General features: G+C 30.8%; 3 protein-coding genes across 4 annotated transcripts; 2 read left to right on the top strand and 1 right to left on the bottom strand.

The window, feature by feature from the left end:
* Positions 1 to 3,447: 3,447 nt before the first annotated feature.
* LOC129877820 (secretory carrier-associated membrane protein 2-like) lies at positions 3,448 to 11,427 on the top strand. Of its 2 annotated transcripts, XM_055953357.1 has the most exons (13): positions 3,449 to 3,783; positions 5,408 to 5,467; positions 6,368 to 6,472; positions 6,570 to 6,632; positions 7,596 to 7,629; positions 8,605 to 8,727; positions 9,642 to 9,704; positions 9,781 to 9,874; positions 10,171 to 10,216; positions 10,315 to 10,382; positions 10,574 to 10,622; positions 10,875 to 10,940; positions 11,098 to 11,427. In XM_055953357.1, the coding sequence occupies exons 1-13, from the start codon at positions 3,724 to 3,726 to the stop codon at positions 11,182 to 11,184; spliced, it is 918 nt and encodes a 305-aa protein (XP_055809332.1). In that variant the 5' UTR covers positions 3,449 to 3,723; the 3' UTR covers positions 11,185 to 11,427. The 2 variants fall into 2 exon arrangements, with proteins under 2 accessions (XP_055809333.1, XP_055809332.1); XM_055953358.1 differs by lacking the exon at positions 6,368 to 6,472 and having other exon boundaries at positions 3,448 to 3,783.
* A 3,243-nt stretch (positions 11,428 to 14,670) lies between these two features.
* Positions 14,671 to 15,339, bottom strand: LOC129876735 (glycine-rich RNA-binding protein 10-like). The gene has a single exon (XM_055952233.1). It carries the CDS (start codon positions 15,266 to 15,268, stop codon positions 14,885 to 14,887), a length of 384 nt encoding a protein of 127 aa, XP_055808208.1. The 5' UTR covers positions 15,269 to 15,339; the 3' UTR covers positions 14,671 to 14,884.
* A 7,245-nt stretch (positions 15,340 to 22,584) lies between these two features.
* On the top strand, positions 22,585 to 26,753 carry LOC129877659 (ribosomal RNA-processing protein 17). Its single transcript, XM_055953180.1, has 4 exons — positions 22,585 to 22,767; positions 22,919 to 23,024; positions 24,947 to 25,070; positions 26,285 to 26,753. Exons 1-4 carry the CDS (start codon positions 22,655 to 22,657, stop codon positions 26,548 to 26,550), a joined length of 609 nt encoding a protein of 202 aa, XP_055809155.1. The 5' UTR covers positions 22,585 to 22,654; the 3' UTR covers positions 26,551 to 26,753.
* Positions 26,754 to 27,183: the final 430 nt, after the last annotated feature.

Genomic DNA, 27,183 nt, shown 5'->3' with positions numbered 1-27,183 from the left:
CCTAAAATACCTTCGAACTATTGGAAATGATATAAAAATGCCTCTCATTCATCTATTGGGCCTAAAATGCCCTTTTCCATTAAATAAAATATCATTTTTGGACCTAAAGGTGGATGTTAAGAGTATTTTAAGCCCAATAGATGGAATGAAGAGCATTTTTGTATCATTTTCAATAGTTCAAAGACATTTTAGGCCCTTTTTCGTAAGTTTAATTATAAATTTTAGAGGTTTCTTTTTGTACATAAATAAATTGACGTATATAAAAACAAAGTAAATATAATTAAATTTCTCTGTAACAACCTCATTTGTTCTGAATTTTTTTAATTGTTATAGTACTGACGGTTATACATTAATAACAATATTTAAATTTTATTTGATTGTTATAAACAAAATATATATAAAATTACACTTAGTATAAAGAAATGAAATCCTTATAGTAAGATCAATCTCTACACCTAATATTGATTATCTTGGGGATTATATTATTATAAATATGGTTAATACTATTATTTAAAAAAATGTTATGAAAAGGTAAGAGATAACATAAAGAAATACGTTTTCAAAAAAAAAACTAAGTTTTGTAGTGAGGTGTTGTTATACTATGGTAAGGCATATATAACTTCCCATTTTTGTACTTTTTCCTTTGATGTTCGATTTTATTTTATAAATAAAAGAATTAATCTTAAGCAGAGATAAATATAGAATTTGAAGTTTATAAATTCTCATAAATTTTAATTTTTTTAAAAAGTTATTCATTATATATATCCAAGAGGAATCGACCCTCATAAAAAAGCTCAAAGAAGTTTTAACAAGTTCCATTTATGCCACTAAACCAAAAAGGGCAAATTACACTGGTCAGTGGCCATTCGGTCAAAGTTATTATAAAAAAATGGTATAGTCAGTGTATATTTTATGAATAATTAAACTATATTCAGTTTTTGAGTGTATTATAATGTATATTCAGTGTATAGTTCATATATAAGTAATTTATATTATATAATCACTGCATATTTTTTATGTAAATAAAATATAATTATATTTATTGTAAACTAATTAGTTTATTAATAATCCTCATTTATATATATATATATATAATAATAAATTGCTCAATTTAATTACGGTATCAACATAAAAATGAAGAAGGAAAATACTTCAAAAGAGAATAGGTAGAGTGACTGTAATCATTTACAATTTATTAAATATAAATTTGTAGAATGGTTCAATTTATATTAAATTCAAGATATATTAGTCCAAATAAATATTTTGGATTAATAAAATTGGATCAATTATTTAAGCCCAATAAATGCGGATTTAATTAAAAACCTAAATTCATTGATTTGGGCTATAAAGATGACTCCACTTTGTTAAGCCCAATATCATCTCATCCTAGAGGCCCATTTTCATGCCACATATCAAAGTTAAGTGGTAATCCAAGTCAAATTAAATAAGCCACTAGAATTATGCCATGTGCCAAAATTAGGTGGCAATCCAAGTCAAATTAAATAAGTCACTAAAATCATGTCACATGTCAAAGTTAGGTGGCAATCCAAGTCAAATTAGATAAGCCACTAAAACCATGCCACTAAAACCATGCCACATGTCAAGGTTATGTGGCAATCTAAGTCAAACTAATGATGCCACTAGAACAATGTCACGTGTCTATGTGACATGTTCTGACCAATCAAATTAAAACTCTTCAACAAAGAAATCTGATTGGTCAGTTCAAACCAACCAATCAAATCACACCTCATACCACTCCCTACAACTATAAATAGGGGTCCTCATTATTCTGAAAGGGGGCTTTTTTGAAGAACAAAAAGCAAGAAGAGAGCTCGGGGATCAAAGACCGCAAATTCTCTACAAAGCTATAAAGTTCAAGTAATCAAATTCAAGTTCAAGTTCAAGATCAAGAACGAAGAAGAATATCAAGAGGATCAAGATCAAGTTACTTGTTCACATTCACTGTTCGTCATAACCATACAAGTGTTCGTGACGAATAATTCAAATCCAAATTTGAAGACGAAGATTCAAGATCAAGCTATTCAAGCCCTTGACTCTAAATCAAATTCAAGTTCAACGTGTTTCATATTATTTGAAGAATCAGAGGATTATCATAGAGATTGTAACCCGCATTACATTTTAAAATCAAATATTACACTTTGTTACTCCAATTTTTCGGTCTTGATTATCTATTTTTCTCGGCTCGAAATTTGTTGTTTACAATGACATTACTGCAATATTGAGCAACAAAAATTTACAAGAAAGGCAAAGTCATGCTATGTGTCTCCTCTTTTACCTGCATTTTCTTTTTTGTTTGTTTTTTCATTCGATGTTTGGAGTTTGTATTGGAGGTCCGACTAAATTTGGATTGCACACTGCAGGATCCATTTAGAGGTGGCGCTTCCAACATAATTTTCTCGATATTCAAAACTCGAATTCGAGTCCTCTGATTAAGGATGGAGCAGTCCCACTACTGCACCACAACCCTTGTTAGTTTTTACGTGCATTTCCCCCCTCTTTCTTTCTATACCAAATTTTCTAAAGCGTAATACATAAATATATTTTTTAATTTGATTTCAATTGATATTTATGTGTTTCATTTTTGAGTGTGTACAAGTAAAAATTTAAATTGATATAAAATTAAATGAGTAAACATACACATTCTATGTGACATTATTCAACTCAAAGTGTATGTATTTATTTGTTCAATACTACAATTTTGAAAAAAAGATATGTATCCAAATTAAAAAAAAGTACAAGAGAAAAAGCTTAAAATAGTCTCTTATCTTTAGGTTAAGACTCAAATTTATTCTTAAATTTAAACATGAAATACTAATAGTCCCTCATGTTTGCAATATTCGTGCATTTTTCGTCCTCCCTCAAACTTTTGCCTATTTTTTAACATTGAATTTGTCCACAATTTTATGCATGGGATGTTCAATTGTGTTTTTATATATTTAGAAGAAATAATAACTTCATGTGAGAGAAGGTGAGAAGAAGAACATCATCTTGTTTTGTTCAGTAGAAATATTATTGCAGCTAAACTAAGAATACTTTGACATATGACTTTGCAAGAAAATAAAATTTTATTCTATTACACATAAAATCGGCGTGATGAATCTCTCGATTTTAGTTGTAATAATATTTCTACTAAACAGAACAAGTTGTTCTTCTTCTCATCTTTTCTCACATAGAATTTTTATTTTCATTAAATATATAAAAAGACAATTAAATATTTTATACATAAATTATCGATAAAATTAATGTTAAAATATAAGCAAAAGTTTGAGGAGGATCAAAAGTGTGCTCATATTACATATATAAGGGATTAGTAGCGCTTCGTGTAAAAATTTAAGAATGGCTTTTGAGTCTTAACTTAAAGATAAGGGACTATTTTGGGCTTTTTCACTACATATATGTATTAGCCAAATTTCAACTATAGAGCGAAGACTTTTCTCTCTCTCTAGAATGGTAGAATTCCCTTATTTTCTTCCATTTGATTTCACATTTTTGTATAAAATAGCCACCAAATTTTGAATTTTTTGTACAAAGACTTCCCCTTTTTTCCTTGTTTCCTAAGCTTTTTTTTAGCTATTTGACTGTTCAGATCTCAGCTTCCCCTTATTTGCTTCTTCTCCTTCTTCTCCCTTTTGCTCCCCTTTGAATTTCTGTTGGCAGCTTTTCTTGGAGCAGAAATTGAGACAGTAACAGAACTTTGCTGAAATGGCTAGCCATTATGATCGCAACCCTTTTGCTGAAGAAGAAGAAGTTAACCCCTTTGCTGTAAGTTCTCTTTTTGTGTTTTGGGTGTGGGGGTTTATGGGGCCCATGGGGATGATTGTTTTATGTATGTGGAGCTAAAGTTCAAGTCTTTTTTCTTGATGAGTAAATGAATTGACTGATTTCTTGATAGTTCAAGACTTGAAATTGACTTTGATGAATTGGGTATTTGGGGTTTTAATCTTTTGTTTTATGATGTAAGTGTATGTTGAGGTTCTATGTTTGGTACTGATTTGTTAAAGCTGATTGATTTGGTCTCCTCTACTGTATTGTTCTTTGTTGATAATTCAGAATAACCTGGCCTCTTTTTGAATATTTTTGAGTTTATGAGGTAATTGTTGTGTGAATTTTTGGGCCATAAAGCTTTGACTAAGTTCTTCTAATTATAATGTTTATAGATGTAATGTTCTTAACAAAATGAACTCAGCTAACTCAACCAAACTCGAATAATATCGTGCAGAATCGAACTAAACAGCTAACCACCACAATTCGTACAAAATGAAACAGCACAATCCGATGAGGATTCAACAATTACACGCAAAAGCAATAAAACAAAGATAAATTAGAAATGCCCATATCCACACTTGTCTTTCGGTGTAATCACTCTAACTGAGTAATACATCATACCTGAAGATGAGGGTAACACTATGAGCTGCGCAATTAGGAAATTTCCATGGTTCATGATGAAGGATAAGAATTCGGGATTTAGAAGAGATAAGGAAGAAGATGAGAATTGGGAGAGAATAGGATTCAGTTGAGAGAGAGAAGAGCACGAGAAAAGATCATACCATATTCATTGCCTTCTCCTCCTGATGAAACTGTATTTATACCCTCCTTTTAATCACAGCCCTTCATTCTTATTTAACAAACTTCCAAACTGATCCCCGTTAATCCCACCGCTAATCAGCCTCCATAAGCTGTCATTTTACAGTGTAATGACTCAGCTCATTACAATAGAATTCTTGGCTCTGTGGATGATTTTGCCTCAAGCTGTCTTATATTTGGAAAAGTTTTAGAAATCCTTATCAAAAAAGTATTATTGGGGTATACATTTTCAGGAAAGAAGGGGTTGTGTTTGGTCGATGACTGTTGGAGATCAGTCAGTTTTACATTAGAAGAATATGAGCAGAAGGTCCTTTCTCTGAAACAACTTCTCTGTAATTTGGCTTCTATTTTGTGCAACTAATTATGCATTTTAATTCTGAATGTATTCTCTAGTACAAGTAGTAAGATCAGAATGTCATTTTTGGATTAGGAACTACCAGAAGTCATGTATAATTCTCATCCCAATGCCTAATTGTCATTTGATTTGACAAGTATCTGTAATTTGACATGAAATATCAGCATACATATTGAAGGTTGTATAAAGTGTTTGGTTAGTCTCTACCAGTTTTAATAATGCTAATCGTGAACAAGGTTTTGGAAAATCTTGGAAAAATTCTACCATCATATTTGGAAATCCTTGATATATGTTATTGAATGCAAAATCTTTTATCTGTAATTACAGAACTACATGTAATGATGCGCTGAGTCATCAATTATGACTTTAAATCCAAGTGTTATACCAGATATTTTTGTTCAGGTCTTGTAAGTTGGCCAATGTGTGTACTGATATTTCTTTTTGCAGGATGGAGGAGGAAAATCAAAAGGGCAATCAAAATTTAGTGGAGGCGCATTTTATACCACCGTGAGTTAGACGGACAGTCACTACCTTCTAACTGTGTTTTTATGGAAATAATGCACTTTTATTTAATGAAAGTATGTTTACGGTGGTCCCAACTAGTTTGGGGCCGTAGGTTAGTTGATTGACTAAAATTTGCTTACAAAGATGTATGCAAATTCAGAGCATCATCATACAAAGGCATCCTGTCATCATAAATGTCAAAAGTCCAAAACATGTGCATAAATGTTAAAGTTCCACTAATTTATACAATGGATTCCTTCTCTCGAACATGATCTTCTATTCCATATGGTTCACATCAGAGCTAGAAAAATTCCTTCCAAGCTCTACTTTCATGTTTCTCTTCTGTATTTCCAAGATGCCAATTTTGTCTACGGTGTCTGGCTTTATCCAATCAACTCCAAACATGTACGACATATTCCAGCAGCTATTATATAGGCAGAGAAAATTTATTTCAGCCTTTAGTTAAAGTCAAAATGTCTAGAAAGACATGGGTGTATTTGCGTTAGGCATGTATTTCTGTTTTGTTTTCTTATATAATCAGTAACCCCTCCTCTCTGATCTCTGGGAAAGAGATAGAAAGGAGAGACTGACTGAGAAAGAGAGGTAAGTAGTAGCATTGCCTTAATTGAGGATTTCTGTTTATTCCCTTTCATATTCGGTGATGCCTCCTCTCTTTGGGGAGGAGGGAGGAGAAAGTGAAAAGGGAGTAAGTACTAGCTTTGCTTTAGCTATTTTCTGGTCTTATGCTTTATCTCCACAATTTGCTCTTTCCTCAAATTAAAAATATTTTGCTTTGCAGTGACACGTCATTAACTCGGACCTCGGAGTCCTTCCGTGGATTAAATATTTCACCCCCTTCTCTTGATCCATGCTAATAAATATATCCTCTTTTCACTTGTTCAGAGTGTTCCTCCAGCAACAAACTCTAGACTTTCACCCCTTCCGCATGAACCTGCTGATTTCTATGATCGTGATGTGCCTGTTGATATTCCTCTTGATAGTTCTACGGTAGTTTCAACTTTTTTGAATTTATTGAATGTGATTATCTTATTTAACATCTATTATTATGATTTTTAATTTTAAATTAAGTCACTCTGAATTATAGGACTTGAAAAAGAAAGAGAAGGAACTTCAGGCTAAGGAGAATGAATTGCGAAGGAGGGAACAGGTACACAATAAATGAACTAAATTTGTAATAGTGCTGGGTTTTTTTCAGGATTCCTGTTGCTTGATTAGTTCTGTACCAGTTCTTCAACAAAATTAAAAGTGACTGCTTCTATAGGTCTTTTTTAATTAAAAGTGATTGCTTTTATAGGTCTTTTTTACCCTTTTCAAAATCCTTGGATTGCTTCTGGATGTCCATATTAGGTTTCTTTCTGGTCTTTGCTCTCTTTAAGAGCTTGTGAATTTGATATCATGGAGGGAAGTGGCCTCATTGCAAGCTTCTTGTGCAAAACAGTTTGAAGAATAAGCAAACACAATTTTCTTGAGACCTCTTCTTTTCTATGAAATTCGGGTTCACTCCTTTGTTGTATAGTAATGTTTGTGACTAAGGTTAACAGTAGATTCTATTATCTCAATGCAGTATAGAGGATATATTGCCGTTCTTCATGAAGTCAAAAACTTGGGAATAGAGGTCTTTTGTTTGTCACCAACTTTACTAAACATTCTTGTTGTCCTCTGAGGGGCATTATTCCATTTGTCAAACTAGAAACTCTTTCTGACCATATATCTCACTTTGTTTGAGGCAGAGTTTTGGTTTTGGTTCTTTTGTGGAACTTTTCCTCAAATCCCCCATGCTGGCCCTAACTTGTCATACATCTTTTCTGGAACATGTCTTCACGGCCTCGTATATTCTGATGGGAGACAGTGTGTTTCCAAGGTCTATCCTATTCCAGATTACCAGCAAACAGATGAGACAGTCATCCTCTGGTCATAAATTGCATTATAATATGTCTCTTGTGCTTGAGTCTCTTTTGGCTTTTCTTCTTCTTTTACCAGTTGAAATTGTTGTTGATCTGTCTACAGTGCAAGTGGAAAAATATTCTCTCCCTCCACATCCCCAGCAGCTCATGTTTGCTTGTGGTACAAAAGTCATTATTCCCTGATATGGTTTCTTGATTTCATGCAGGAACTGAGACGAAAAGAAGAAGCTGCTGCAAGAGGTATATCCTTTTATTCCTATGTTTATCCAATCATCACTTGTATCCTTTTACAATCTCTAGATTTAAACATGGTGCAATTTCTGTCTTGTGATTTTTAGACATTTAAACAAGGAACTTAAAGGGAAAAAACATAAAAAATAATCCAAGTACATAGATGAAATAGAGCTGAATGAACCTTTATTCTTTTTGTTTTTAACTTTCCTGATTCTTCCTTCTTATCATTGTCATTGTATTTTTTTGTCAGTCCTTTTCCTTGTCCTAGCACATACATTATGCCTGTCTAAAATAAATTGTGAAAAGAATAATAATAAAAGAAGACCACTCCCCTTTCTTCTTGTTCTTAGTCTTTTTTTTTATATCTATTTATAAGTATAAGCGAGAGTGGTAAAAATATATTTTAAAAAAAGACGGGAATCTTGTGTTCCAATAGAAGCAGAAGTGATGTAGATTATTCAAGAATCAAAGTCGATTTGCTTTATAAAAAGAAGATATCAATGAACTTATATGAAATGGTTTCATGGGATTTAACCAATTGTCCTTTGGCGCTAGCAAGCTTTTTTAGGCATGCATAAGGTAGTTTTCCTATTCTTTTCAAACCTATTAGAAGGAAGGCAGTAGCTCCTCCCTCATACAAGTAGGGAAATCCTGAATTAAGGTATGATTGCAAACATTATTGAGATCTGCCTTTTCAGAGATTACGGGTGAAAGGCGAAGAGCCACTCCTGAGAGAAATAAATGAATTCCAAAGATCTTTGGCAAATCCAAAGAGGGTCCGTGACTGAGTTGGTCATTTCTGGGTCTCGGTGTAGCTATAAGCAACATGGATCTTATGTTTTTTTTCCAAGTATTTACAAGTTTACTTAAAAGGTTACATAGTTCGAATGCCTATAAATGAAACTTATAAAAGAAAAGGTTACATGGTTCAGATAATTTAATGCAGTACATTACAATTCCCTCTATTCTTTCTGATTGCAGCTGGTATTGTTATTGAGGCGAAAAATTGGCCTCCATTCTTCCCAATTATCCATCATGATATTGCAAATGAAATTCCAGTTCATTTGCAAAGGCTGCAATATGTCGCGTTTACTACCTTTTTGGGTACGTCAACTTTGCCTAGCTATATGTTTGGTCTTCTAGTTTGACGCACCTTATGTGACACTTTCTACTTTTTGATTTATTTCCTGTCATGCTACATTTAAAACTTAATGACTGTTGCATTTGCCCGAAAATAAATCGACCGGCATCTTTATCTTTTCTCAAAGACGAGAAAACTTGGGACCTAAAGCTGCATTTGACTTCCATTTGATACATTTAATTTACCTAGTTACAAAAATTTTCATAAGTAAAATGTCGTCTTTTAATTCATGGCATTGAAGCATGTTTTACAGTGTCATTCTGGCTTAACTTACTGAATCTTCTTGACAAACTGGTTACAAACATTGTTATTAGTTCTTACCCCCTTTATCAAGAAGTCAGAAGGGAAAGAAAAGGCAACACTATTATTGTTCAACCCAACAAAGGAGACGAATGAGGAAATTAGCTTACGGATTAAATGTAAAAAATCTAGAGTTCTTTTTTCCTTTCCTGTTTCCTCCCCGTTAAGTTTGAAACAGTCTCTACCTAAATTTTGTACTTAATTACTTGATCAACAGTTCAATTATTTTTTATAATGAAAAGCATATTCCGAACAAGTATTTTTTCCCTTCATCTTTTCCATATTTTCTTGCAAGACCTTCAAGTTTTTAGGTCAGAAACTGCCTATATCAATCTCTATAGTAAGTAAATTGAGGTTTGGTGAAATTCCTTGTGCTTATTGTCTCCCCCCTGGACAATAGTTTTAACTATTTGTTAATCATGAACCACGCCAATCGAAACAACTTTTCTGAGCATTCAGTTGTTTCATTCTCATAATTAAATGATTTACGCGTTCCCATGCTTGCTTTTTTGCTTTTCTACATCCCATAAGATCATCATTGCTCTCGTCCTGATTAGATAAACTATGATGGTGACAGGAATTTTTGCATGCCTTTTATGGAACATCATTGCTACCACTACAGCATGGATTAAAGAAGGAGGTTTGTCTCATTCTGCATTCTACATGTCATTGATGGCTTATTTATGGATCATTCTAACCTTAGTTTTTGGCTTTAGATGTAAAGATCTGGTTCCTTTCAATTATTTACTTCATAGCGGGGGTTCCAGGAGCCTATGTACTGTGGTATCGTCCTCTTTATCGTGCTTTTAGGTGAATATTCCTTTCTTTTGGAGAACTCAACATTTACTTTCAGATTAAATCATCCAATTTTTGAAAGAAATAATCCAAATTGTCAATTGAATATTGGTTATGTTGCTGAAGTAATGGATTTATAAGTTTGATAGTGTAGCAGAATATCTCATTCATTATAAAGACCTTGTGGGTTGGTCGACGATCTGTATCCTGGATCACAGCATAAAAGTTTAATCCCATGCCTAACTCCCTCTTATGCTATTTCACTTTTTGTTTCTTTCTTGCATGGGGCTAACACAAATATTTTGTCACAGAACTGAGGGTGCTATGAAGTTCGCGTGGTTTTTCTTGTTTTACGTGGTAAGTTCCATTAACTTCCGTAGATTTTCTTTTTTAACTTTATTTCCCATCTGAACTGATGAATTCAAAGATGTCTTACATTTTCTCTCTGTGTACAGCTTCACATTGCATTCTGCATCTTTGCGGCTGTTGCTCCTCCTGTAGTTTTCAGAGGAAAATCACTTACGTAAGTTCTACTCTACATTTGTCTTTATGAAAAAGTTTGTATGAATGCATTTTGGCTAAATACATACAGAGACGCCTAAAGTTGACATGATTTTTTACTTACTCGTAATTACACATTGAGATACCTAAACTGTAAGTTCTACTTTGATTTTCTGTTTCCATGATCTGATCTTTTACAATTTGTTGGAACAGAGGCATTCTACCTGCAGTAGATCTCATCGGCAAGCAAGTACTTGTTGGGGTACGTTTTCACATATATCCGGCATACTCCATAATATCTCCAATGTATTACCCTCCCCCACCTTCACCCCTCCTGGGATGATCCCTTAATTAGTTTCGAAAAAAAAAAACTAGGAGGATGAAAAAACCTGCCCATCTGGTCTTATTATACTAAACCTGCCGAACATAATGAATTTATTGCATAAACACCTAATATCACATACAAGTTGCTGGAGTCAGCCAATTAACATGGAAATGCTCTTTTCCTCCTCAGATTTTCTATTTCATTGGTTTTGGGCTATTTTGTCTAGAGTCTGTGCTGAGCATATGGGTTATTCAGGTATGGACCTCTCTCTTATTTTGATTTCTCTTCACAGTTTTATTCTAGTCATCTTATGGAGCGTGAACGACATGTATTACACTGCAATCCCAAGCAAGTTTGGGTTGGCTACATGAATCCTCATTGACTTTCGTTTCTTTGTGATCTCATTATGCAGCAAGTATACATGTATTTCCGAGGAAGTGGTAAAGCTGCAGAGATGAAGCGCGAAGCTGCAAGAGGCGCCATGAGGGCAGCAATATAGTGTTGTGTAGCAGATACAAGATTTGGTCACTTCAGTCAGGCAGATATGCTTTGTTTCTATGTGTTTTTTTTTATTCATATATGTATATGCCTTCATTTATACTACTCTAACCACTATGGTTTTTAGCAATAGATTATAGAGATCATCATATTTCTGGTTAAAAAAAAAAAGAAACAAACTTTGTATGTAAATCACCTTTCTTTACATTTGACCTTGCTGTTTTTGGTCACACAATTTTTACAGTAAATCAAGTTATTTTGTTTCCAATGCCATATGTCTGAATGGGCGTGCTAAATTCAAATATGACAAGTAAAAGTGATTGGAGAATAGCCAAACTTTCTACATTTTACAAAACTTAATGTTGTCTTATAAAAAGATCAAAATTTGTTGTTTTTTTTGTCTTCTTTAAGATTTTAAGCATTGCAATCATCAATCATTATATATTTATCAAGTTTTTGAGTTAAATTTTACTATTATATTGTATCTTTTTTCATTTTAAATATAGCATTGTTGATAATTTTACTTCAAAAGTTATAAATATGATGATCTTTCCTTAAATGGAATGTTAGAACAAATTGGTTATAAAGTACATAATTAATGGCTTCAGCCTTCACACAAAATAATGTTTTCAATAGCCACTTTTCTTACTCCCAGTAGGCATGCGTAGTTTGTTAATTTTGCAAATCTAAAAACAAGTTTTAATGATCTGAATGATATTCCTATGCTTTTATTAAGTTCGAGCTCTAAAATAATTAAATGTTTTTTTTAGATAGAATGATTAACCTTTTAAATTTTTTGCCCGCAATTAAAGTTTAGCCATTATTTCAAATATAATTAGAAAGTAGTCTTTTTTTTTAATGTGAAAATAAAATTTACTAGCATAAAAAAAAAATAGGTCCAATCCGTCGATGACCCATTAAAGTTGGCACCAAGTTTCACTTAGACATCTTAAGTGGGCGATGTTCACTTTAGACACCTCATGTAGGGTCCCGCTATATCATTTTGACACTTTTTGCTGACATGGCAAAGTGAGTATGATACACTCAACAATAGCACGTGAAAGACTTTATTTAGCCATTTTTTATTTTATTTTCTCTTCTTCTCCTCCATTTCTCAAGCCACCATCTGCCACCTTTTTTTCAAGCTTAAACTCCTTCAATGGAGGTCGAGTTTTTTATTCAAATTCATTTTTAAGCCATTTTTTTCTTCATTATACTGCTTTTCTAAATCTACCATCACCTCCCTCCACTTTTTTTGCTGGAAAAATAGATGTCAACACTCATATTTTATATTTTTTCTCTCTTTATTTCTTCTTTTCACTCTTTTCTTCTCACCATCGCCATTAATTTTATCGCTATCGTAAAAAAAAAAAACAAATTTTTTTCAGATTTAAAAATCGCACCCACTATCATCATCTTCTCCTTTCTTTTCTTTAGATCCAACAATTATAATTATGGAAAAAAAAATCTAAATCTAATGAAAATCCTAAAATAAAATAATAATAAAAAAAATAGAGAGAAATTGGGAGTTACGGAGGTGCTAGGAAAGTTTGGGAAGAAAGGAGGAAAGAGGGGTGGGGTTTAGAAATATGTATTTTTATTATTATTATTTATGGCTGAAATTTAGTTTTTCTCTTATATTGTATTTTTTAAATATTATTTTACACTCAAATACCACATATTTTTTTAATTAGTCGTAATGTCAGGTCATTCGCAAGTGTGTTAAGTTAAAGTGAAACTTCAGGAATGATTCATGAACTTTACTTTCACATTCCGAGTATATAAATCTGCTAACGTGAACAATTCATGGAGTTCAAATTGATAAATTTCTAATTTCTAAAAATGTTTTCTTGAATTTTTCTACATTTTAATTAGCATATCTACAAAAAATTAATTTTGTATTAAAAAGTTATTAAACACTAAATAGTTTTGAAGTACTACCTAAAACTTAATTATCCGTCCAAAAAGTGGCTATTTGCCAACTTCTCTCAATTTTTTAGGGTGCACCTTTTCCGATTATGGAATATATGAGGTCAGTACAATGTACAAAACATTCTATATTACTAAAATTTAAAAATAAAATAAAAATTATAACGTAAACAATCTATATTAATACAAGCATTAGTAATTGTGCCTATCATTAATCTAAAATTATAATATGCCAATTGTTCAAAAGGAAATTGAAAGTGACAAATCTTGTGAGTTGTCTGGTCTATAAAGTGACAACTTTAGGTTATATTTTTCTATTTTGACCCATAATATAAGTGGAGATTGAGAAACCGCGTTTTTTTATAATAGATTTTTTTCCTCCATTTCTTGCACACAATTTCAACTTTTAACAAAAAATTTCAATCTTTTATTTAATGTTATGTAAGGCCAACCAGCACCATAATTGTGATTTGCAACACTTTTAAGATTTCTCAAAGATATTTGAGCAAGTCAGTTTATTAAATTTTTGCTATGTGCATGATTAAAGAAAAATTAAATCATAAGGGTTAATATATTATTTACGATTTTAATATGTAGTTTTATAAGATATTGTTTTCGCATTTTTGAATTTGTGATCTTCAGATCACATGGATGCAATTAAATCAGTTACGCTAAAGGATTGGGGATTCAGAAAAGGCTAAATCATAAGGATCAATTTATTGATTGTAGTCTTGATCTACATTTTTACAAGATAGTGTTTGAATTTATAATCTTCTTATTGCATGGATGCAACTATACCTGTTATGCCAAAGCTTTTCCTCTATAAAAGTAATATAATAAACTATAATATATTACTATTAAAGTTTCAAACTTATACTAATTATTTTGTAACACAAAATGATTGAATTATAAGTAAATTGTTCAGAAAATACAAATAACTAGAAGACCAAAATTTCTGATTCAAGATTATTACCAGTCAACTCGCCAAGTCAATACTTTTCCCCTCTGAAGTTTTGTTTTTTTAAAATGGACCTAGTAATTTATGAGTTTAAATTTAATCAAATTTTAATATAAATATATATATAGAATAAAAAATTTTAAAAAATCATCGTATAAAAGTTTTGACTGTCAATTTTTAAAATGATACTATCTAAAAGATCATACAATTCAACATTGGAGACATAGTGTAACTCAAACTCTAGCTAACTCATAAATTGAGAAAAATGTTCAGTGATTACTTTTACAAATATTTTTGTTGAATCATTGAGAAAAAAGAAAAAAAAATATTTTATACATAAAAAATTAGAAAACTTCTCAATATTTCAATATTGAATCTATTTTCCATGCACCATGCAATTTTTAAATGAGCTGATTCGATAGAAATAAAGCAAGAAAATTATATTTTGTGACACAAATTTTCTATTGATTAGCGGCAGAAAAAAAACTCTATTTCTGATAGTAATGAACCAAAAACAACATATTTTTCATCCCTAAATAACAGTTGTGGTAACTCAACAAAAAATAAAATAACATACCACTTCCAAATAGAGAAAATATCTCATAGTAAATTCTACTATATACTATATATTATAACTTCATAAACATACATAGAGTTTCCACAAAACTCAATTCAAACCAAAAAGACCATCATCAACTTCCAAAAAGAAAAAACACTTCAACATATAATAAAATACTATATATATTAATTAGTACTTACTTGGCTAAGCCATAATCATATATTATTATTAATAATAATAATAATAATAATCTTCTTAACAATAAGCAACACATTTCTTCTTGCAATCCCAATTGCACCCCCCACTCCCACCCCCATATCCATACCCTTTTCCACTTCTACTAAATGACTTGAAACACTTTGATGGACACTTCAATTTTTTACCAAAACATGGGCCTTTATCATTGCAAACCATAGTGGGCTTTATGATACCACCTTTACCATATCCTCCATTTGGGCCTCCAAATCCACCACCATATCCACCTCCACTTACAGGCCCAAAACCAGGGATGTTGAATCCACCACCAGGCCCAAATCCAAATCCAACATCATTGTTGTCATCATTTTTAGTAGTAGCAAAAGTGAAAGTGATTGTGATGAACAAGAAAGTTATTAAGATGAGAGCTATGGAGTTCTTCATTATTGTTATTTTTTTTTTGAGAGGGAGGGAAATAAAGCAAGAATTGTGTGGGGTTTTATTGAGAGGGAAAAAGAGAATAATTTATGTATTTAAATGCTAAGTGGAGATAGCATTTATAAGTGGATAGTAGTTGGTTGGGGGTGTATGAGACCATGACAAGTAGGTTGGGTGCAATTATTACACTATACTATGTAGATTATGGATATCTATAGTCCCACTAGTAAGTGTTTTTTTTTATTCGGTAGATATTTGTATTAAGGTCTGATTAAATTTAGATTCGTGTATTGCAGAATTTATTTTTGAAACGTTATTTTCAATAGGATTTTTGTCATTTTCGCTCAAAGACTTGAACATGAGAGCTTTAGTTAAAGATAAAGAAATTTCAATCATCCCATCATAACATGTATTAATATTAATGTGTGTTCCTAGTGTGTTCTAATCACATGTCAAAGATTCAACATGTCTATCTATACGATTTAGGTTATCCTTTCTCAACTGTTAAATATTTGTTATTCTTACTAAAAAAAAAAAAATAGATAGTCCATTATATTTATCATCCTAGAATATACTAGTTTCATAGACATCGTAATAAAAATAGTTGTTTTATATTATTTGATCACTTATTAAATCAGAATAGAATTAATTAATTTTTTTTATTCATATAATGAATATGACCTTTTTGGATATAACTTATTTTTATGTGCATTGATATAAATAAAGAGCAAAATAGTAAAATTAATTAATTTATTAATGATTTCTTAATTACCATGTAAAATAGAAAGTGCCCATCAATTGAATATTTAATATGGAATGAAGGAAATAAGATATAATTAATTGTTTGTTAATTGTTGAATAGTATTTTCTGATTGAATATTTATGTCAAGTAATATAAAACAGAGGAAGCTTTATTAATTGTTGGTTGAATAATAATCCCTCTGTTCTTTTTTACGTGTTAAATTTTGACTTGACACACCTATTAACAAAACAATAATTGATATAGAGAGTTTACAATTTTATCCTTATTAATTGATAGAGTTTTAAACATATTTACTCATTATATTTTTTAAAGACATTAACTCAATATTAATAAATTTAAGATATAATAAAAAGAAAAAAATATTCTTTCTTGATTTATTAAAATTGACAAATTAAAAAAAAATTAAAAAATATTTAATAAATAAATAAAAACGGAGGAATTATTTACGGTTTACTTTTTTGAAGGTACACTCAATATAATTAGCAGTAGTATTTATGATCACAACAATTCATAACTGGAGCAGCGGACAGTAGTAAATGATTATCTAAATAAATATTTGACTGTACTTTTATTGTTTGCACATAAAGATGCATTGGACTTTTGGAAATTAAATGTATTTATTTGGTACTCCTTCCGTCTTTATTTATTTGTCAAGTATTTTTTAATTTGATTTTCTGTTTTACTAATCAATTTTGATAAATCAAGAAAGTAAAATTTTTTTTTCTATTATACCTTCAATTTATTAATATTAAGTTAATGTCTTTGAAAAATATAGTAAATAAATATGTTTAAAACTCAATTAATTAATATGGGTGAAATGATAAACTCACTATATTAATTATTATTTTCTTAATATGTGTGATAAGTTAAAATTTGACAAGTAAAAAGGAACGGGGGGAATATTCCCCATTTGCCTTTACTTGTTCAATTTATACTTGGTATGCTTCTTAAAAAAATAAATAATGATGGACATGAATAAATTAATATCTATATCAGTTAACGGATAATCTTAGCATTTGAAAAATGCTTTTTAAAATAAGTAATTAATGTTTGAATATGATAAAATAGGGAAAAAACGTTTTTTTAATATGTTAAAAGTGAGAATTAAGATTTATTCCCTTCATTTATCTTTATTTATTCACTATATTATTTTAAGATGTCCAATAATACTTGTTCAATTTATAAAATCAATCAATAATTTATTATAATATATCTATTTTATCTTTACTATTAAATCTTATTCATCTTTCAATATTTAGATAACTTGTATTTAATAAAGATAATTTGATAAAATTATCTTTATCATTTACTCTTTCTTAATCTCTATGCAAGTCAATAATGTACAACTATTAGTCAGTACTTTTGGAGGTACAGTTGAGTACAATTAGCAGTAGTATTTATGACTTATGAGCACAGCAATTCATTAACGAAGCAGTGGACATTAGAAAATAAATATTTGACTGCACTTCAATTGTTTGCACATTAAAGATGCATGTGCATGCCTTTACCAAATTCTTTTTCTAGTATTTGCTTCTCAAAGTTTTACTAAATATATTTTTCTAAATCCATTATTAGCCAACACATTGGATCAAGGGTATTGTATATCGAGTAGTTTGATTCTATTTTTGTATTTAACAATTTGATTTATTAGTTATTAATTTTTATATGTATTAAATTAATATCATATTGATTGATATGATTAGATTTAACGATTTTTCATTGATTATCGATTGATCAGTGTATTTAATATTAAATTTGAAATAAAAAAGGAGTTGTTTTTATGTATTCCACTGGTGACTTCTCGTCTAACGGTCTAAACCCATCAAATATCGTTGTCGCTGTTGACAGAAAATACAGTTCGTTGATGGAAATAATAGTTGAGTAAGCGGCGAATAAAAACAAGTGTTTTGAGGCAAAGGAATTTAGAGTGAATTAGTATAATTGGTTGGGGTGGAGTGGCGGAAGTGCACGAATAAAACAGATTTATGGATTGTTGATTTATTCGATATAAAAATTAGACAATCTGTTTCTGAATCAATAACTCGTTATTTAAAAAAAATTAACCACTCCCAAATTATTTTGATAACTCAATATCAATAATTCAATAAATATTTTTTTATTTGAGTTATCACGTTATGATTCGATTTTGAACACCTCTACATTGGATTCTTGTAATTTGGACCTTTAAAAGGTATGATTTCTTATCTATTATTTGGTATGAAATAATTTTACAAGGTCAAATACCCCTATACTATAGAATAAGAACATATATATCTCCATTAATACTTCTATTAATTGAAAGGATATATTTGAACCATTATGTAGCGGTACAAACATATATTTAAGCCATTTACGTTGGAGCTTTGTTATTGGAGAAGGCATTACGAGATGATTTACTAACGACAAGAGATGAACGCGTAACAAATAGTATTCTTAATTCCCTTTTTAAAGATTGACACAAGGAGACACTAAATCACCAAGTAGCCAACTAGTACATACATATAAACATGAAATTCATCAACAATCTACTCATTCTATTCCATATTAACTGAATTTCTAGAGTTTTTTTAATCGTTCAAAACAGTTGAATTGTTCAAAGTTCAAAAGAAATGTTTGAAACTTTTCATGTTTATCTTTTCCATTAATAAAGTTTTGTAATTTCCTAGAAGTAAACTACATTACTTACAAAGTTACACTCCAATAAAGGACTACTTGTATTCATGATTTCACATTTAATTATCTTTATGATACTGACTATACAAAAGAGTAATTAGAGAAAAATTTAGTTTAAATTATATCCTTAAATATTTTTTCTAATATATGTACATTATCTTTGAAATTCAACTAATATGAAATACAGGGAGTAACATTAAAAGAGCAGGGCCGACCAGAGCAGGGCCGACCATGGACTTTAAAAGGACCATACAATTTAATGCATTTCACTATTTCTAGTTGTGAATAATGTGATGTTGAGTTTTTTTCCATAAATATTTATTAAAAGTTTGACCTTTAGATTATGATACTTTAATGAATGTGCAAAGATGTGATCAAGTCAACCATAGGTTCAGATATAGGGACAACTGGTCGATTTTGGCTCGTAAAAATAGCCCTTCATTTTTTAACTGAAATCCAATGACTATTAAGAGCCTGATTGGTAAACCAACTTAAAGACCCTTTTTAGCTTTTGGACGTATTTGTCTAATGCTGACTTTAAGCCATAAAGTTCTTAAAGTCAGTTAAAAATGAAAAGTTTGAATTCCTAACCTTTTTTTTCCTAAGTGCTTAAAGTCATTTTCTTTGACCATGAAAATTACTTTTATATCCCTTATATTTTAACTAAATTCCCAAACTATCTTTTTTTTATTCTTTTAACTCTAAAATTCACATCATAAGTACTTTTATCCAAACACTCAACTGCTTATTTATAAAAATAACTTTCAACACTTCAAAGTTCTAAAAACACTTCATATATAAAAATTACTTTTTTTAAGCCCATCCAAACGGGCTCTAAGTGTGGAGTTGATTTGAACAACAACAACAACAACAACAACGAACCCAGTGTGATCCCACCATGTGGGGTCTGGGGAGGGTAGAGTGTACGCAGACCTAACCCCCACCTTAAAAGGTAGGGCGGCTGTTTCCGAAAGACCCTCGGCTTAAGAGAGAAGAAACAAGGGAGGAGAAACAAGGAAAAACAAGACATAGGTCAGTAAAGCCAGGCATATAACAGACAATATAAAGATATGAATAATGAGAGCGATAAAGCGATAAAGTCAGGGTAGGAAAGATCGGGGATAAAGGAGCATTAACTACTATAGATAAAATAGGATACCCAAAGTAGACTGGGCCAACTAATATAAGCAGTAATCCCATGCAAAATCATATGTTAAGACAGATGAGCGCGACTACGACAACTATGGAGAACCGATCGGCCACCTAGCCCACTATCTTAGTCCGAGTCCTCCATAGCCTCCTATCTAAGGTCATGTCCTCGGAGAGCTGCAACTGTGCCATATCATGTCTAATGACCTCTTCCCAATATTTCTTCGGCTAAATATTAAATACTTTGTAATTGTTTGGCTATTGTTTAATTGTAGTCATTCAAGGCCGTCTAAAATAATTTCCATTGGTAACTTAATATAAGAAATTACACTTAATAATTTTGGAAATTAGCGATCTTGTAATTCTTCTCCTGTTTGTTTCATATGGATAAATTTTTAAAGTCAAAAGTTCAATTTTATTAAATTTAAAGTTTTATCCATTAAAGTAATCGAGGCTGATCTAGATAATTGAACTTTATGGGTTCAAACTCGTAATATTGTCAATTCCTTCAAATTACTTGGTTCAAAATATATTATTTGTATATATTTAGTAAATTTTAACTTCAATTTCATAAGTATAAAATCGATTTTAAAACAGCTAAACATTAAATAATTTATGATTCTCGGCTATATCTTAAATACTGATCCTGTATGAGACTATGAACAAGTTACTTCAAGAGATTGGGAACTGCATCAAATGTCAAACTCTTTTGAGCAAAAAGTTTGCAAAACTAACCCTTTTTTATATGATCGAATGGTTCAGATTCGTAATTTTCCTCAAAATAAAACTAATAGAACAATAAGGAAAAATTAAAATGCAATCCATTACACTAACTAAATTTTTCTTCTTTTTTTATTTAGATATTATGATAGGACAGACAGAGTGTTAATATAATGTACTTTTCTCACATTTTCAATATTGACATTGTTATACTAATAAAGGAAGCAATATCAAATTTTACTTAGCTTTAAAGTCCGACAAATTCGAAGTTTTCATAAGGTCCATATTCGCTGTACAACATCCTTCGATGGTCTTACGTCGATATTATATAAGCTTAAAAAATAGGCATATATATTATTAGTTTAGAAGCGATAAAATTAATTTATAAAATCATGATTCGTTCAATCTTTTAGATTTGATGAGTTCAATCATGATGATTTAATCTTTTTATGAAAACAACTCATTATGATTCATCCAGTTCATCTAATTTAGACATTGGATTGCTATATACAATCCAAATTGACTCATAAGAAACTATATGAAGATAATTTTTAAGAAGATAGTTTTATCTTCAAATTTCAACTCCCAAATCTAGTTCAAATAAACACAAATTTGAAACATAAGTTTCATATAATATAAAAACAAAATTCAATCACCAATTTATCAAAAACAACAACAAATCTAATAAAATCATTTAGCATCATTTTATTTTTTTCAAAAACAAAAAAAATTGGATAAGGTTTTGGTTAAAATTAACTCAATTTAGTAGATTATTAAACTAATCAAATCAAATCAAGCCAAATATAATAGACATTTATCGATTTTATTGTCATTGACTTTGATTTAATTGTTCGATTTTAACCCCCCCCCCCACATATATATATATATATATATATATATATATATATATATTGTTTCTTTTTTTTCATACTATTATTTCTTGGCATTAAGCAAACAAATAAAACGATATTTTTTTTTTATTAATTTAATATAACATTGTTTCTTTAAAATATACTCATACCAAGATAAATACTAGTTATGTTGTAATGCTCTAAGTTATATATATATATATATATATATATATATATATATATATATATATATATATATATATATATATATAAATATCCCTATTTTTACCAAAATAAAACTATGTCGTGTTTTAATTAGAATTTGAGGTTTCCAATTCAATACACTAAAGTATATGATAGTTTTGTGTAAACTAGAATACTAAAAAGCTAAAGATACTTGAAATTTTACCTTCCCTACCACACGAGAAAAATTGACTAATTCTTATATAAAATAATAATTAAACTTTGTGAAATTCATGGTAATTTGATCTACTTTAAAAAACTATAAATATGTTAAAGTTCAGAATAAACCTGCAAATGGCAATTGTACAAATTCAAGAAAATCAGAATAATCACCAATACAAAAAAATCAAATCTAAATAGACACAAACCAAACATGCTTCACTCTTGAACAGATAGCACAATTACAAGTCAAAATTTTAAAAGTTGATGAAAAATATAAGATATTTCAAAAGTTTCATAATAATTAACATATTATAAAAATTGTATATATAATTTATCGATTTGATTCGTTTTGATTTTTTCTTCAATTTTTTTTATTAAAATAAAAACCAAATCAAATATTATTATAAATTTTTAAATCAAAATCGAACTCAAAAAAAATATGTTTATCTATCTGGATCGATTTATAATCAAACCAGGAACACTTTTAGTGATGGATGCTTATTGCTTGAACAATTAATCTTGTTTATCTTATTTCTATCTTACAAAAGTATACACTCTATTTTTAATACACCCTCAGCCTAAAGTAAATGACTCTACTATTATAGTTTGGACATTAAATTATTTATATAGTAAAAAAATAATATTTTTAAAATAGTATTTTCACTTTATTATTATTATGAATGAATTTTAGTGAGTATATATGAAATTAAAAAAATTTCTAAAGCTAAAGGTACAACTCCACCAAGCTACTGCACCATTAAAAAAAGAAAATTAGTTCCAATTTCCCAATAGAAGAAAAGGGTTTTAGGTTTAAGTTTTGACAGAGCTGCCATGGAAGAACCTCTAATAGCAGCACAAAATCCGAGGATAAGAGGTAGACATATCAAGAAAAGAGCCCTAAAGAACAAAGCCCTTACTGTCTCTTTCGATGAAAAAGACCTCAAGTAAGTACTCTTCTACAAAGTTTTTTTTTTTTTTTTTTTTGCTATTTTTTGGTGGATTCTTGAGTTTTCTGTACTTGTGTATGTGATTTTTGTTTGTTTTTCTTTGGGTTTTGAAGTGTTAATTTTTCAATTTGATGAATTGGGTTTTTAGGGATTTTGTAACTGGTTTTCATAAGAGAAAGAAGAAGAGAAGAAAAGAAGCGCAAGTACAATTGGAAGAATCCCTGAGAAGGAAACGTATTGAGGCTCGTAAAAAGGTTTGAACTTTTTATACCCTTTGTGATTTCATTGGATTTAATTGCAGTTTAGTAGCTTAATAGCACTAAAATATTGATAAAAAGAATTGTCTTTTGGTTATCGCACTAATTTTGTTGTTGTTACTGTTCCTTTCCTGAATGCTCTGCAGTGCTTTCCTTTTTAGTTGCTATGTTTTTCATAACTACTTTGATTTGCTGTACTTGAGCTGAGTATCACTCGGAAACAGCCTCTCGACCTCTATTCTCCCCAGACCACACTTGTGGATTTCACTGGGTATGTTAAAGTTGTTGTTTGTTGAGAAATTGTGCTTTGGGATTTACTGCCCTGTCATATTGGTTATTGCATATTGGTGTGGCTGTGTGGTTGGATATTGTGGTGTTATGGAGTAAAAAGCTTATTTATTCTCTGTTTCATGGCTTCTAAAGCAAAATGTATGTGTTTTTTTGAAAATAAAATTTGGGTTTCAGCTGAATAAGCATATTTAATAATGACTCGGATGCTAGTTCTTGAAAGTTTTAGGAGACTAATTCAAGCAGAGGAGAATGAATGAATTGGATGAGTACTAGTAGTTTAATATAGGTAGTTAGTCTGCAATAATATGGATTGTTGAATCTTGGAACTCTGATGATAATAAACCTCACTTGGACATAGAATGAATTCTGCATTACGGTGCTTACCATCTATTGCATTACTAGAATCATAGAATGTACTCATGTTTAATTATTTATATTCTTGATATCGTAAAGCCGATCACTCAAACCCCCATTAACCAAGAGCTGACACTTTCTTCATTTGGTGACTCTCCCCCCCCCCCCCCTGCCAGGCTGTATGTAAAATATATTGACAGACAACTTTTCTGTTACTCGCTAAAGCCTAAAAGAACAGTGCTGTAAAAGGAAAGATGGATAATGGTGCAAGGTGACTAGAGACCATTGGGCGAAAGGCCCTCCAAGTCTTGAATTAAGAAAGAATGAGGTTGACCAGCTCAATTAGTACATCGTCTTTATACTAAACGGAAAATTTCACTACTTTAGCTGTTCAAGCTACATGTCATCTACTGCTTTTTAGAAGTAGGAGGTTAAAAGCTAATCCTTTTATCCATTATCAATACAGCTAATTCTTTGATAAGTAAAATTTCAAAGGGTTTCCAAACAGTTCTTCCCTATCACGGGCTTACAACATTGAGTTAACTGAGTAATTATTTATGGTAACAGCCCTCCTACAGCCTTTTTCCAGTCAACTCTTGTTAGTGGGTAAACTCACAGCCACAAAACAGGAAGGTAGATTTCCTTCCCAAACTGTTCTCTGGTTCCGTCAAATAACAGATGCATGTACACGAACCACAGTGGAAGAAGTCCTTATTTCTCCTTTCTTAGCAAAGTCTTTTTGTAGCCTAGGTTATAAGTGTGGCATCATGCTCCGTGGCTTGTTAAATGAGATCCTTGTTATATTTTATTTATGTGCATGACAATTACCCTCTCAACTAAATAGGCATGTATACAAAATCTACCAGTCTTAATGCCGATATTTATAAACAAACAATGGGGACCAGTGTGCAAAATCATTTTAAATTTGACTTATTTTTCTACTTTTTCTTCCGGAGATTAGCACAATCCAGGTTATTGTTAAAATACCTTCATGGCTTTGAAGTTCCTTGCTGTCTCAGTAATTGTCTCGAATTTCCTTCTTTCGTAGTGGTGATCGTTCTAATAACTTTTACTTTTTGATTATGGCTGAAGTGCCTTAACACATTTACATCTGCCTGGTTGTGCGTCAATTGGATCAAATTTGCTTCCAGTTTAGCAGTGCAGTTAGTACGATCATTCAAATATTTGTTACTTTTATTACTAATAGCAATCTTGATGTAATCAAACTTGTCATGGTGAGATATCTTACTTTTTTTCACTTGCTTTTACTATAGAGAAAGGAGGAAAGAGAATTTGCCATCTTTGGTGGAGCTGCTCCTGATTCAGCTGCTGTAACTGATGAACCTGATGATGACCTCGATGACGACGAGGAAAATGAGCGTAATGCAACAGTCTCAGGTATCCTCTAATGGCATTAGTGCAAACTTGTTTAGTGCTGAAGTCCTCGTTGGATAAGCTGAGAATTCCTATGTGTAATATCTTTTGATAGTTATCAGCATAATTGTAATTACGTTATTATGTTGTAAAAGAGAGAGGTATACTATAGAAAATATTATTGGGAATAGATCCATAGAATTCAATTTCAGAATAAAGTTAACCGAGGCTAGGGGAAAGGTTTGGAAACTTGGTCACCCTTGACTGGCTCTTTTTTTTTTTTAACTTTATGACGCCACATGATAGAATCATTTATATAGCTGTGTCACTTCCCTCCCTGCAGAAAATGAGAACTCTGTATTATAATCATTGGCCCATACATTCTCGGTAGATATTTCATTTGCGCTATAACCAAGTGTCTGAGAGTATCTGAGGCTACTAAGCTTCAGTTTTGCTCCAATATGCTCGAATCTTCCTTTCTTATTTTATAACTATTAATTCTGGTGGTTGAGACACACTATTAGTTACTTTTTTCTCTTAGACTTCATAACAAAGAAACATGAAAATGGTATTAGGAAGGGCTATGTCCTTGCTTCACAAGATACTACAACAACAACAACAACAACAAACCCAGTATAACACCACCATGTGGGGTCTGGGGAGGGTATAGTGTACGCAAACCTAACCCCCGCCTTGAAAGGTAAGACGGCTGTTTCCGAAAGACCCTCGGCTCAAGAGAGGAAAACAAGATAAAAAGTCAGATAGGGACAAGCATATTGAAAACAAGATGAAAACAAGGAATAACAAAAGTGAGAAAGTCATGGTAGAATAGTACGGAAAGAAAGAGGCATTAACTACTATAAATAAATAAGATAATCAAAGTACAACGCCCCACACCTATAAACAGCAATACAATGCAGAAATCCAATGACAATAAACAATGAGCAGAACTACAACTACTATGGTGTAAGGATAAGTCACATAGCCTTCACAAGATAAAGTTAACTTAATACTTGATCAGAGGTGGATCCAAGATTTAAGTTCTCATGGTTCAACCTTTAAGGTTCTTAACATTATGCGTCTCTTATTTACTATTTGTTGCAATTTTATTCAATTTTTACACATAAATTACCCTGTAACATTAAGCTACATCTGCCCCTTTACTTGATAGTTAGGATTTGTGTAGCAGCAGTAATGTAACTTAACCTGTGGATTGCTTTTTGTTTCTTGTTAAAAAGGGACTACAACATATGACAATGGCGATGTGCAAGTCATCGTGACAACAAGTGAGTTATCGCGTGAAGAAGAAGAATCCCCAGCTCAAGTGCCGCCACCATCAGCAGTAGTTCAACATACCGGAGAAACTAAAAACAGCAAACGAAACATTCCAGTAAGTAAGAAGAAACCATTCAAGAAAGCTGCGAAAAAGAGATCTCGGCCCAAGCCACAGAGTAAGAGAGATAAGAGGAAAGGTAAAATGAAGAACAAGAAGCATCAGCAGTAGCATTTTTTTGTATCTTTAACCTTGGCCTCTTCTCCTTCAATGAAAAAGAGATTAAAATGTCTCATCCGTAGCGCCTTTTTTCATTTATTTGCGAATATTTTTAGCATATAGTATTTTAATTTCTTGTTTATGTGATGACTAAGGTTTGTTCACAATGATTAATATGGACGGATTATTTTTCTCAATTATTTATTTGTGTAAAATCCTTGCAATTGAATTATTCATACTTTTTACATGATAAATTTACATTTATTTTCAAATAATTTGGAAATAATTGAATAAATTAGAAAATCTAAATTTCACCAATTCAAAATATAAAAATCCATTTTAGAGCTTCTTACAAGGATATGAATGAGCAAGTACAAATTGTAATGTACAATCATGCTATGCCAGCTAACAAGTTGAACAAGACAAATTATTAAGTCAATGTTCAAAACTACATGCGCTAAAACAATAATATCATGATATTAGATATTTAGCATAATCTTGTCATATTCAATATTAACATGCTTTTTTTTCTTTTCTGATAATTGAAAAATCTTTGACGGTCAGTGATGCATATTTAGAAATTCGATAAGGATAATAAACTCGATTCTTTATTTTTTCTTACTTAAATATCAAATTCTTGACTCA

The sequence above is a fragment of the Solanum dulcamara genome, chromosome 12, assembly GCF_947179165.1.
Source record: "Solanum dulcamara chromosome 12, daSolDulc1.2, whole genome shotgun sequence".
Taxonomy (NCBI): Eukaryota; Viridiplantae; Streptophyta; class Magnoliopsida; order Solanales; family Solanaceae; genus Solanum; species Solanum dulcamara.
The sequence above is the reverse complement of the archived record's forward strand: the minus strand, read 5'-3'. Positions and strand labels throughout refer to the sequence as shown.

Coding starts and splice junctions, on each gene's coding strand:
- LOC129876735 (XM_055952233.1), bottom strand. CDS start 15,268: ATGAAGAACTCCATAGCTCTCATCTTAATAACTTTCTTGTTCATCACA.
- LOC129877659 (XM_055953180.1), top strand. CDS start 22,655: ATGGAAGAACCTCTAATAGCAGCACAAAATCCGAGGATAAGAGGTAGA. Junction 22,768..22,918: donor TTCGATGAAAAAGACCTCAA/GTAAGTACTCTT, acceptor TTGGGTTTTTAG/GGATTTTGTAACTGGTTTTC. Junction 23,025..24,946: donor GTATTGAGGCTCGTAAAAAG/GTTTGAACTTTT, acceptor CTTTTACTATAG/AGAAAGGAGGAAAGAGAATT.
- LOC129877820 (XM_055953357.1), top strand. CDS start 3,724: ATGGCTAGCCATTATGATCGCAACCCTTTTGCTGAAGAAGAAGAAGTT. Junction 9,705..9,780: donor AGCATGGATTAAAGAAGGAG/GTTTGTCTCATT, acceptor TTTTGGCTTTAG/ATGTAAAGATCTGGTTCCTT. Junction 10,941..11,097: donor TGAGCATATGGGTTATTCAG/GTATGGACCTCT, acceptor CTCATTATGCAG/CAAGTATACATGTATTTCCG.